We start from the raw sequence: 12,871 nt of genomic DNA, 5'->3' as shown, positions 1-12,871 counted from the left end.
TGAAAAATACTGTTCGATAGAACTGCTCATGCTTGGTTTGTTACCACAGTTAACTGCGTGCTTTCGCAGCGATGAAGTTCCACATTTGCGGCTATCCAACACGAAAACTTTAAGGCAGGTTTTGCATGCAGCAAAGCCTTTCACAATATTGTTTTCTCCATCTGAGAGAAACGTCTCAGGTTACGTATGTAACCTTTGTTCCCTGAGAACAGGGAACGAGCGCTGCGTCTAGCTGACGCTACGGGGAACGCCCTCGGCGTGACTGGTGTCTGAAGCTATTATCGAATCACGGCAAAGTCTTTGACCGACGTCAGCCCATGACGTCATCGTTGTGCGACCCGGAAGTATACAAGGGCGCTGTGCCAACACAGATACATCTTTTGTCTGAAGGGACTGTATGGCAGATAGGCCCTGAAGCTTGGCAACGAGACGCAGCGCTCGTTCCCTGTTCACAGGGAACAGAGGTTACATACGTAACCTGAGACGTTCCCTTTCGAAAGGGAACTCTCGCTGCGTCTAGCTGACGCTACGGGGAACGATATACCAACGCCGCCATGCTGAGGGGAGTGTCTGCCTATTGGCAGTGACAACTGTCAACACAAGTAAATTCAACTGAAAAACCTGAGCAACTCCCCCTCAGGTCACACTGGGTTAATGCGCTATACAAGCTATGCGAGTAAATGGAACCCTAACGCCACTGCGTGAGGTTCTATCTAGACAGCTCAAAGGCCCGGGACCACTACTTCGACAGACCCATACCCATATACCCATACTATACCATACTATACCGACTATACCCATATCTATACAGGAACCGGGGGTCTGTAAGAAATACATCTTTTAGTGTTATACACAAAAATGACCACTCTCACCTGCGGCACGTCGAGCGAAGACTCACTGTGCAGCTCTCACCGCCATGTTCTACCGCCCTTGCATGCCTGAAAGCGGCGTTCTCACTGAGCAAGTCCGGGCGGGCCGTCAGAACATGGTTCTTACTCACCATGGGCCTGTCTCAGGCCTGATGTAAGAAGCGCCTGGGAAAAAGTCATTAAAAGACATTAAAAAGAAAAAAGGAGAGGGCTAAGATGTAACTGCCCTCAAGGGAAGTGATCCATCACCAACACCGAGAGCGTTTGTCCTGGATCACCTTCCTCAGATCCTTTTTCCTGCGGGACTCCCGTCTCCTCTGTGCCCTACCGCTGATCTCAGCGGTATGCACGTTTTAAATGCCGCTGAGCGCGCCTTTGCCTCCCTGAACTTTCCAACCACCGCCTCCACGGAGGTGCCGAAAAGTCCAGTCGGCGAAACCGGCGAATCGAGGAGAAAGCCCTTCTCTTTCTCCCCGATATCAGCCAGGCTCAACCACAGGCGCCTCTCCGTAACCACCATAGCCGCCATTGAGCGGCCGATAGCAGCAGCAGTCTGCTTGGTGGCCCGGAGAGCCAGGTCTGTGGTGCAGCGCAGCTCAGAAACTGCCTCAGGGGACAGCCCGGCCCCCTGGTCGAGATCCTCCAGCAGGTCCGCCTGGTACGCCTGCAGCACCACCATCGTGTGCAGGGTCGCACCAGCCTGACCTGCTGCCGCGTAAACCCTGCCATTTAACCGCGAGGTTGTTTTCAGCGGTTTGGATGGCAGAGTTGGAGATCTCAGCGTCGATGCCTGCCCAGAGACGAGATAGTTCGCGAACGTCTCGTCTATGGGCGGCATCGACTCATACCCGTGTCTACCCATTCCCTCGACATCAGCGAAGCTTGCCCGCTGATGTCGGTGAATGCGGGCAGACAACAGGTTCTTCCATGCCGCCCGGACCTCAGTATGCAGGTCCGGGAGGAATGGAAGGCTCATCTGGGGTGCTGGCCTATGACCGGGGAGAAATCGATTGTCGAGCCTTCCACAAGCAACTTCTCCCTCAGCGCGCCGCCAGGGCAGCCTCAGCCTGTCCGCGGCGCGCTCCATAGCGTCCAGCAGCTCGGCGTACGCGGGACAGGGTGGCTGAGAGGATCCAGGCTGATCCTGGTCGCTGTTACCACCCTCCTCAGCCATCTCCTGCCCGTCCCGAAGAGCACCCGCTGCAGAGCTCGGCGGAGAACTCTCGTTCTCCACGTCGACCTGCAGCTCGCTCTCGTCAGCTGCCAGATCATCTGAGAGAACCACGCCTCTCTCCAGACGATCAGTGAGCTCCATCTGGGAGCCCCACGATGTACGCCGCCGCTCCGCCTCAGCGCGAGCGGGACTCACATCGGCAGTCCCAGATGTTGTACCCTCTTCCCTCAGGAAAAGGGCCAGACGAGAACGGAGCGTTCTCACGGGAAAACGCTCACAGTTTGCACAGGCAGCTCCCTCAAGAACTGCCCGTGCATGCTCTTCGCCCAGGCAGAAAACGCACAGAGTGTGTGTGTCTTCCGGTGTCAGAAACCTTTGACACGGGTCGGCAAACTTCCTAAAGCATTGCTTAGTCTTCTCTGTGCGTTTCATTTTCTCTCTACTTTACCAGATCCGCAGATACCGCTTCAAACAGACAGTCCCTGAAGACGAAAAAGATGTATCTGTGTTGGCACAGCGCCCTTATATACTTCCGGGTCGCACGACGATGACGTCATGGGCTGATGTCGGTCAAAGACTTTGCCGTGATTCGATAGTAGCTTCAGACACCAGTCACGCCGAGGGCGTTCCCCGTAGCGTCAGCAAGACGCAGCGAGAGTTCCCTTTCGAAAGGGAACTCCAAACTTCTCCCACACACTGGACTTGCTTTTTGATGATTTATTGTCAACAACTCTACAATCTTCACTAGGTATTCTTGTCTTCGACTCCTCAGGATCCATCTCGACGACTGCAGATCGCGTGGGCACGGTTGTGATTTTTTTAAAAGGGAGAGACTCCCGCGGATACCCGAACCCGTGCAGGACTCTGGCGTACATCGATTGTACACTCATTATTGTGGTGCATTATGGGATTGAATGAGTGCACTCGATAACATCCACTGTGGTTTCGGACTACAATACAAATGGCTGTCCCCTCAAACAGTGCCCTTAATCCCTTAAAGGTATCAAGGTCGATTTCGAACACAGCCCTTGATTAGCCGGTTCAGGTGTGCTTGATTGGGGTTGGAGCTAAACTTTGCGGGACAGTGACCCTCCAGGTGCAGGATTTTATCACCCCTGCTGTAAACTTTTATTAATAGGCTTCTCTCACATTTAGGCAAGAGCCACTGGATGTGAGTAGGCTGTTGAGTTCTTACACCGGGCGGCTCAGTAACAAACTCCGGTAGGAAACAAAAACTAACATATATATAAATGGATTGTGAATTAGCTGCCATCGTGATATATTGAAAGTTTCACAGATAGATTCAGTTTAGATAAAACAGATGATAGTTCTGAAATTGGAATGAATGTTTCTTTAAAAAAAACTAGTGAATCCCATTAAAATGTGCATCCAGATCATTCCATATTGTGACAGCAATCTACATTTTGCATATTGAACATTGCAGTTGAAGTGCAGAACTCATGTAATGCATACATTATTCTCTTTCTATCTGTTTTCCAGAATGGCGAGATTGTCAAGTTTACTGCTTGTCCAAAATCTTGAGGAGGCCGTCCTGCTAACTGTTACTTCCTGTTCTATCATACATCTGGTTTCTTACTTTTAGCAGACACACAGTAGATTTTCCTTACTTAGACAATTATACTCCTAAAGGGGTCATATGATGCTATTTTAAATTGGGTGTAATAGAATATGTTAATATGATTTAATCTTCAAAAACACATTATTTCTCACATACTGTACATTATTGCAGCTCCTCTATTCCCAGTCGGTCTGAAACCCGCTAATTTCTACAAAGCCCCTCCTTCTGAAAAGCTCAGAGTGCTCTGATTGGCCAGCTGACCTAGTGCGTTGTGATTGGCCAAGCACCTCAAGTGTGTGTTGAAAATGTAACACGCGTCACCATGATTGCGAGCTTTTATAAACACAGCTTTATAACTTTGCAGATTGTATACATGCACAAACAGATACATCACACTAAAGGAAAAACATCATCAAAAGCATCATATGACCTCTTAAAATATAAAGAACACAAGCCATACTTTTTTATTAGCTGTCCCTCTTAAATCAGATATGAATGTATTGTGATGTTCAAGCATACTGAAAGATCTGAAGATTTTCAATAGACCAATCATACATACAGTTTTTATGTGATTTTCATTTTATAATCATTTATAATCATTAGTCATTTATACACTCTTGTACATTATCATAAGAGTGTTGATTTTTTTTGTGAGGCACTTCAATGCCAATGTTAGACACACCCCCTCAACTGACGCTGGTATGCGGCATGACAGAGATGACCTGTTCTTATAAAGAGCATGAAGGGAAACTTTTCAGTGCGTTTGATAATGATAATGAAGGTTTGCTTGCTTTTAATCAATCTATATAATCAAATGTTTTCATTTATGATTATGAGGGGGAATGAAAGATCTGAAGATTTTCAATAAATCAATCATACATACAGTTTATACAGTATATGATTTAATTTCATAATAATTAGTCATCTAAATGGATGTTTGTCTTCACGGGTAGGAGATAAGAGAATGTCTCCATTTCAAGGTTTTTAACGTCACAGGACGATGTTTTGAATCTGTGATTTTCCATTGTTGTCCCTTGGTGTAATAACACTTGTTGGAATTGTACTGGCAATTGTACGAAGTCTGAGCATTGAGACAAATTCACAGCTAAAATTATTCAATAAACCCTGCTCTTTTATTATTATCATCACTTCTTTATCCTTCGTCTGCTCTTCTGACTTTCTCAGTCAAACTCTCAGGCTGATAGAAGGCGGTTAATATGAGTGAGTCTTGAGATAGAAAACAAGACTTTCTGTTGACATGTTTGCTGGGTTGTACACACCAGACAAATGGATTTTTGACAGGTCCACTAAAGTCAAAAAACACAATAGACAAACATTTAGTACAATTTTTTAATTGCATATTTTGTAAAGATTTAGATTTGGCGGTATGGCTCTGTTCTAAATTCCCCATCCTTTCATGAGCTCCATGAAAAGCCAAGACAGGGAACAGCAGCAGATTCTGGGGACGACCTCCCATTTAACTGGGAGGGCAGAGCAAATCCCCCAACAGACCATACCAGGCAATCCTCCCTGGCTCTTCCAGCTGATTGAAGAGACAGCAGAGGATACGAAGATGAGAAAATGTAATCTATGTGAAGCTAGCACGAGGAATGTAGCTACAGTTAATGATACGAGTAAATAAATAGTAAATAGGCGATATGGCACTGTTCTTAATTTCCCTTCGTTATCATGGTGAGCTCCATGAAATCAAAAACAGGGAACAGCAGCAGCTTCTAGGGGCAATCCTCCTATTTAATAGACTGGAAAGTAGCGAAAATCCCCCCAACAGACCATACCGGGCAATCCTCCCTGGCTCTTCCTTCTAATCGAAGAGCCACGGAGGATCCAAAAAATAAAAAAGTGTTCCGAGAAGGTCGTCTAACTGATTTTAATTGTAAGATCTAATCGATCTACGTGAAGCTAGCATGATGAATGTAACCGCTAATAATATAAGTCATTTAAATTTATATATGGAGCAGCACTCATAGGTTTCTAATGGATGGCTCACGCATCGGGCCAAATATAACGAACATAAGCGGCTGAAGACACATCGCCTCATGGCCTCAATGTAGAGACTGGAGTTGCAGTTGCAGGAAGCGGCAGTTGTAGCAGCCTCTATGCACAGAGAATGAGCTGTATAATGCTCTGAGGGAAGCTTGCGGTAGGCATAGCAGGAGGAGACAGGAAGCAAACCAGACTCTGGGCACAAGCTTTCCCTCCTCCAAGACAAATAATGGATCCTGTTGAACAGCTTGTGGATGGCTCCTCAGGTAGGCTAACATAGATGACAAAGCAGAGTCAGATTCAGAGATAAAACGCTGTTCATCCCCTTATCCTATCAGTTTAGTGTGCTTAGGATTATGCTGAAGTGCTAGGAATAAATTGATACATAAGAAATGTGAGGTCATGTGACCGCGAGTAAAACGTATTAGCAATATATCAGGTTTAAACTACCGCTTTAATAATATCAAATTCCCATAGTGCCTATAGCTTTGAGGAAAAGCTTATTATTTAGGGTGAGTCTAAGGGTGAAAGAGTAATCGGTGCAAGTTGATACACCAGAAAAATAGTGTTGTGGTAATCTTAATCAAATCTGAAAAGTACCTCCAAAGTTCTACTCTAAAGTTAGTTATAACTTTAAGAACAAGTGTGTTTCCAATAGCACCTACAGTTTTAAAACGAGCACATTTCCAAACTCTACTATAGCTAACGATATCGCTTTAAGACAAGCCCATTTCCAACATCTATAGCTTGAGAAAACGTAGTTTTCCAGTAGCTATATCGCTTTAAGACAAGCATGTTCCTGACACCATAGCTTTATCAACAAGCTATTTCCAATATACTTATAGTTTTACCAAGCATGTTCCCAATATCACTATAGCTATAACAACAAGCACTTCCAATATTACAGCTTTAAGAACACGCATATATCCCAATATTAGCTATAGCTTTAAGAACAAGCATTTCCAATATTAATTATAGCTTTAAGAACAAGCATTTCCAATATTAATTATAGATTTAATAACTAGCACTTCCGATATTACCGTAGCTTCAAGAACAAGCATTTCCGATATTAATTATAGCTTCAAGAACAAGCACTTCCAATATTAATTATAACCTTAATGAGAAGCACTTCCGATATTAACTATAGCTTTAAGAACAAGTATTTCCAATATTAATTATAGCTTTAATGACGAGCACTTCTGATATTAACTATAGCTTTAAGAACAAGCACTTCCTATGTTAACTATAGCTTTAATAACAAGCATTCCCAATATTAATTATAACTTTAATAACAAGCATTCCCAATATTAATTATAGCTTTAATAACAGGCACTTCCGATATTAATTATAGCTTTAATAACAAGCATTCCCAATATTATAGCTTTAATAACAGGCACTTCCGATATTAATTATAGCTTTAATAACAAGCATTCCCAATATTAATTATAGCTTTAATAACAAGCACTTCCGATATTAATTATAGCTTTAATAACGAGCATTCCCAATATTAATTATAGTTTTAATAACAGGCACTTCCGATGTTAACTATAGCTTTAAGACAAGCATTCCCAATATTAATTATAGCTTTAAGAACGAGCATTCCCAATATTAATTATAGCTTCAATACAAGCATTCCCAATATTAATTATAGCTTTAAGAACAAGCACTTCCGATAGTAACTGTAGCTTTAAGAACAAGCATTTCCAATATTAATTATAGCTTTTAAGAATGAGCACTTCGAAAATTAATATAGCTTTAAGACGAGCACTTCCGATATTAATTATAGCTCTAAGGACAAGCACTCCAGATATTAATTATAGCTTTACAAATGAGCACTTTCAATATTATATTAATTATAGCTTTAAGAATGAGCACTTCCAATATTAATTATAGCTTTGAGACCAAGCACTTCTGATATTAATTATAGCTTTAATAACAGCATATCCTACATTAATTATAGCTTTAAGAACAAGCATTTCCAATATTAACTATAGCTTTAAGAATGAGCACTTCCAATATTATAGCTTTAAGAATGAGTGCGTTCCCGATTTCAACTATAGCTTAAGACAATATTTCTAATAGCAACTTTAGCTTTAAGAATGAGCATTTTCAATATTATAGCTTTAAGACAAGCGCTTCCGATATTAGTTATAGCTTTAAGACAAGCACTTCCGATATTAGCTATAACTTTAATAACAAGCATTTCCAATATAAGTATAGCTTTAAGGCAAGCACTCAATATAGCTTTAAGAACGAGCACTTCCAATATTAATAATAGCTTTAAGACAAATGTGTTCCCAATCGCAACTATAGTTTAGACAAAATTTCCCATATCAACTTTAGCTTAAAATGAGTTACAATTTACAAATACCAACTATAGAGACAAGAACAATATCCATAAGCCTAGCATTTTACTGAAAACGACTTAGCTTAAGCAATGCAGATACCATTGTCAATTACGTTGCCAAATGACCTGATAATTTTAACAGAGTTAAAAATAAACTTAGCTTCGTGAAGACAGATGAATGAGTGTGAAATTGCCAGCTGAGACATAGGCTTGATATACTTAATTTGTGGAGTGCAGATTTCTCTGAAATTGTTCTTGAGTCAGTCACATAACATTAGTATACCTTCAGAGAGTCCATGAAAATAATGCAGCGATGCAAACTCAAAATTAGACAGTTTGTGAACCATGCGACGAAAACGCGAGTTTACGTTTACAACCTGAATGAATGTGAGGTGAACCGTGTGGGGGCAAATTGCTCTCGCTATATTTCGCACTACACAATTCCTTGTGATATGATTCTGTTTTGCTTGCCGAATTCCACATTTAATTAGCTCCTGACAAATCTTGTTTTAAAGCAAAACATGCATTTGAGCAGTGAGTGATTTTAACTAATAAATACCTCTCTGACGACCACCTCTCAGGATCACGTTCATGACGATCGGCCGCCACCCATCGCTGCAAACACACTGCAATGGAGCACGTATCCCAGAGCCCGAGACACAAAACCCAGTAAAACGTTTGCCAAATGATAAAATAACAGGCTCAGCAAGTGGGGTTGCTTTCGTTGAGGAAATAGCTTGTAACGTTAGACTTGAACCGCCATACTCGGGTAAGCTGGGAAAAATAAATAAATAAATAATTCGTACGAGACAGCAGTTAGTCTAGTAATAAGCTGACGAAAGTATCCAACACATGGTCATAATTGTTACTGCTCCCATAGTTATGAAATAGTACATGTCCTGGTATAATTCTGATGAAAAGGCAGCTGCAGCTCACGTTCGTCTTACGCAAGTATGTAAATATTGAATACATATTTGCCAAAATAATGCTCACATTGCGTGATTGAATCATTAGCCAACACATAGCCTACTTATCTCACTCAAAACGAACATAGAATTGCTGTAGCTCCGTTTGATACATGAATACAACGTGAAAGGCAATTGCACTTTAAAAAGCCTTGTGTATGGTTTGGTGATTTGATAAAGCAGACTGCACAAAATGTAGGGATGGCAGACGCGAAACAGACGTTTCGGGGCTTTGCCGAGATCCCGAAGCGCAGATGTTTCGAAACACTGCTCCGAACTGTGATTCGAAACACCCATGTCACGTGACTATGGCTAAATGAAGCTTCAAAGTGTTTCATCAGGTGGCGCCTTCCGAAACTGCGTTGATTAAAGGGGGCGGGAACAAGCCACACAGTCACACATCTGTAAACCTAATTCACCACAGTTTAAAAGTGAAGTAAATCCATCTTCACCTCGTGGGTTTTTGTGAGAGGAGAGTGATTTTGTGATAGCAGTGAGATTTATAGTGCCCTTTGGTTAGTTATATTTAGGCTAGATTAAAATTAGATATATTGACTGATAGGTATAGACAGTGAGTGACATATAGTTAGGATAGATATAGTGACACATTCATATAGGCTAAGTTAGATAGTGACAGATAGATAGCACAGCATAAGTTAGATATTTAGAATTATATAGATATAGATTCATAGGTGATATATAGATATATTAATAGAATATATAAAAATGGAGGCTGCACGCAAGAGATGCCGTACATCTGTGGTGTGGGAGCATTTCCATTTGCAAGCACCAAATAAAGTGAGATGTGTGTATTGTGATAGGCAGCTAGCCTTCTGGAACAATACATCATCCATGTATTTACATCATCCAAAAATATTTGTGCATGCCAGCAACAAGTGTCCCTTGTGAGAGGATTTTTTCAAAGGCTGGAGAAATTATATGTAAAAAAAGAAGTCAGCTGAGTCCTTCAACAGCAGAGCAATTCATATTTTTGAATAAAAATGTTTTGTGACAAATGTGACACATTGTGGCTTTATTTATTTTATTAATGTTAATTTTGTATAACAAACAAAATATATATAGTTCTTTACAATGACGAGGCTACAGGTTACAAAACCAAGATCATGTAGTTGTCAGACAGATGTTAAAAACAATTTTTTTTACATGGATCATTGTCAAGGTATTTCAGATCAACACATGGAAATGACCACTAGATGGCGCCGTAGAGACGGGTGTCAGATTGATTCGAAGCTTCGAAACAATATGACACATTTGCTTCAACTGCTTCAGTGCTTCACGAAGCCTCGGTCTGCCCATCACTAACAAAATGCATAGATGATAAAGCATATAAAAACCATAAATTCTTATCCTGATTGCAAAGCAGCGTGCAGCAGAAGCGTCCAAGCAGGCAGATTGAAGTGAAGCTATGCTTAAGTAAGCCGCCCTGTTTGAGAGAAGCCAATTGAGAGCATAAGATCAGCTGAAACAGATCAGCTGAAAGAGGGGCGGAGTTAGAATTTCCCAATCAGCTTATAGCGGAGCTTGACTACGTGGCCTGCCAGAACTAACGCTGGCGCTTGATTTCTTTTGTCAAGATCCGGCGCCCGGGGCTGGATTTTATATACATAAATGTGAAAAATTTGATATAGGCCTACATTAATTTTTAGAAGAAGTGTCAGATAAAAATGTTAATTTATTACAATAATAGTAAGTTAAGTACAGTAAGTACATATGAATGATCAAAACTTAGGGATGAGCAAAATGTCTGCAGAATGCCAAATCTGTCCCTTGTAGGCCAGACTTTTATGTGGGATGTCTCAACTTTCAACCTAGCACAATTCTACTTTGATACATTTTGTATGGATTGAATTACTTACAATGAATGTGATGTTCGCTGTCAGACGTGTAGGAATTGAGGGTGCACCAGACACAAATGTATCTTCCAGATGATTCGTTAAAACATAATTCCACACAAAAATAAAAATTCAACAGTCCAGACCCCAAAATCAACCATCTATCACTGAAAAGGCTCCATTCTGTCTGCAGTCAGGCTGACAAAAACCCCAGGGAAGCACTTAAATGCCTTGCAAACTGTGACAAACACGATAATGGCCAAAGTTGTCAGACTCTCAAAAAAAAAGAGTCAAACCAGATCTCTGTTTTCTCAACGACCTTTAATGAATAACTAGCCGTGACACGGCTAAAATAGACAAGAAAAAAAAAAACAGAAACTGTTGTCATATAAACTGCATCGAATCATTCAAAAGGATTGATAGTTGGACTTACATTCAAACAGCCTGTGACTGCATAATTATATATTGTGTCTATAACCGATACACGTGACCATTATGCATATATATACCTCACAATTCCTGTAATTATGTAACTATTGAATGAGTGAGTGAAAGTGCACCTTTCTTGGTATCTTTATGTTTGCTTGCTTATAATCCAGAAGATGATTTGAATGGAATTTGTCTAGAATGTATCGTGCTCTTATAATAAGAAATCATTTCTAACTGTACTCTGCTTAGAGAGGGAAGTTAAGAGACCACAGTCAGATAACAGATCATTTATGGTGAGGGTTGGGGACACAGTCACTTCTGAACCAAGATGATACCTAATTGGTCAGAACCCATCCAGGAGGATGGGCAGACAAATATTTGAGTTTATAATCTCAGAACATGAACAAAGAATTAGTTCAAGAAGTTCATAAACACTTATGTCTCCTTGAACTGATCCTTAAACTTCTTGAACTAATTCTTTGTTTGTGCTTTTGAACACAATCTCGAAGCTGTAAGAAAACCCTCCTGAAATCCCCAACACTTTTAATCTCCTTTAAAACAAGATTTGATCGAGTGGTGTTCACTAGATGTCGCATATATTGGTCATACAAGATTGACTCTTTTGAAGAACCAGTTCTGTGTTGTAAGACCGCATGAATTTGCTCCAAGGAGTGGTAGCGAACCGCAGTGAAGGCCTCACGCGTGTTCAGTGTTTCAGCTGGAAAAATGGATTTGATTATAATATTCTTTATCTGACTCCATTTATCATAGTTGTCGAATTTAGAAGAGAATCCCAACTGGTTGTTTGGTCATCTATATTTGATAGTTAAGCATACATTTAATCATTCTGTTTTAACCCTTTGTTGCAATTATACCGTTCCGTATTGGAGATAGTTAATAATTACAGATTAATTCAGAAAGGATAAAAAATGTAACAATTTATTAACAATCAAGTAAATGTAAAATGTCAATTACATAATAGACAGAAATCTCTTTTAAAAGGAAACACAAATTCTAATTATGGTTACACTTAAAATAGTTTCAAAAAGAAGTAAACTTAAACCCTTCATTTTAGGCCTCAGTAGGCCTCTAAAGAGCAGCTATCTCTAGAGCAGTGTTGCCAGATTGGGTTGACGACTTCTCGCTAAAACCCGCTCAATCCAATAAAAAACTGCCCAAAATTGGAAATACCAAAATATTGTGATATAATTTTATTGCCATGTCAGTCAAGGTTGATTAGCACCATTATCTCCTTAAAACAAAATAATGATGACAAATAAAATAAAAATAAATACAATTCCCAGGAAAAAGGATCAAACAGGGCAAATACATTCAAATACAGTCATGCATGATTAAAATGTCCAAGTGGAAACTGTCAAAATCTTCACGAAATAACCAATGATTATTTTCAAATGTCAAAAGTAAGAATAAACTAATTTAAGTGCAAAAAAACCCAATATAAGTGATTGGAATAAACAACGTAATTAGCAGGCCTTACACACACATTAGCTACTGCGAGATATATCCAGCTGCAGTCCAGTTTCAGAACCCCATCCACAGAACCGGTTATGAGCGGCGCTACCCATACACGTTGCTTTCATATGGATTTTAAAGTTACTTTTCTATTCATATCCTTGAACAAGAGAAACAT

The 12,871-nt window shown here is 40.5% G+C and overlaps 1 protein-coding gene across 1 annotated transcript in view; it reads left to right on the top strand.

Moving 5' to 3' along the window:
* Positions 1 to 4,769, top strand: part of LOC307124796 (60 kDa lysophospholipase-like) — a gene marked incomplete at its 5' end in the record, with an annotated part of 28,760 nt that extends 23,991 nt beyond the window's left edge. Inside the window, 2 exons of the mRNA XM_079814243.1 lie at positions 3,199 to 3,264; positions 3,544 to 4,769. Of these exons, the coding sequence (XP_079670369.1) occupies positions 3,199 to 3,222 (24 nt within the window). The 3' untranslated portion in view covers positions 3,223 to 3,264; positions 3,544 to 4,769. The remainder of the gene's footprint in view (positions 1 to 3,198; positions 3,265 to 3,543) is intronic.
* Positions 4,770 to 12,871: the final 8,102 nt, after the last annotated feature.

This window comes from Gobio gobio, assembly GCF_949357685.1.
Source record: "Gobio gobio genome assembly, chromosome: 4".
In the NCBI taxonomy this organism is placed as follows: domain Eukaryota; kingdom Metazoa; phylum Chordata; class Actinopteri; order Cypriniformes; family Gobionidae; genus Gobio; species Gobio gobio.
Note: the sequence above shows the minus strand (reverse complement) of the source record. Positions and strands in the feature narration are given on the sequence as shown.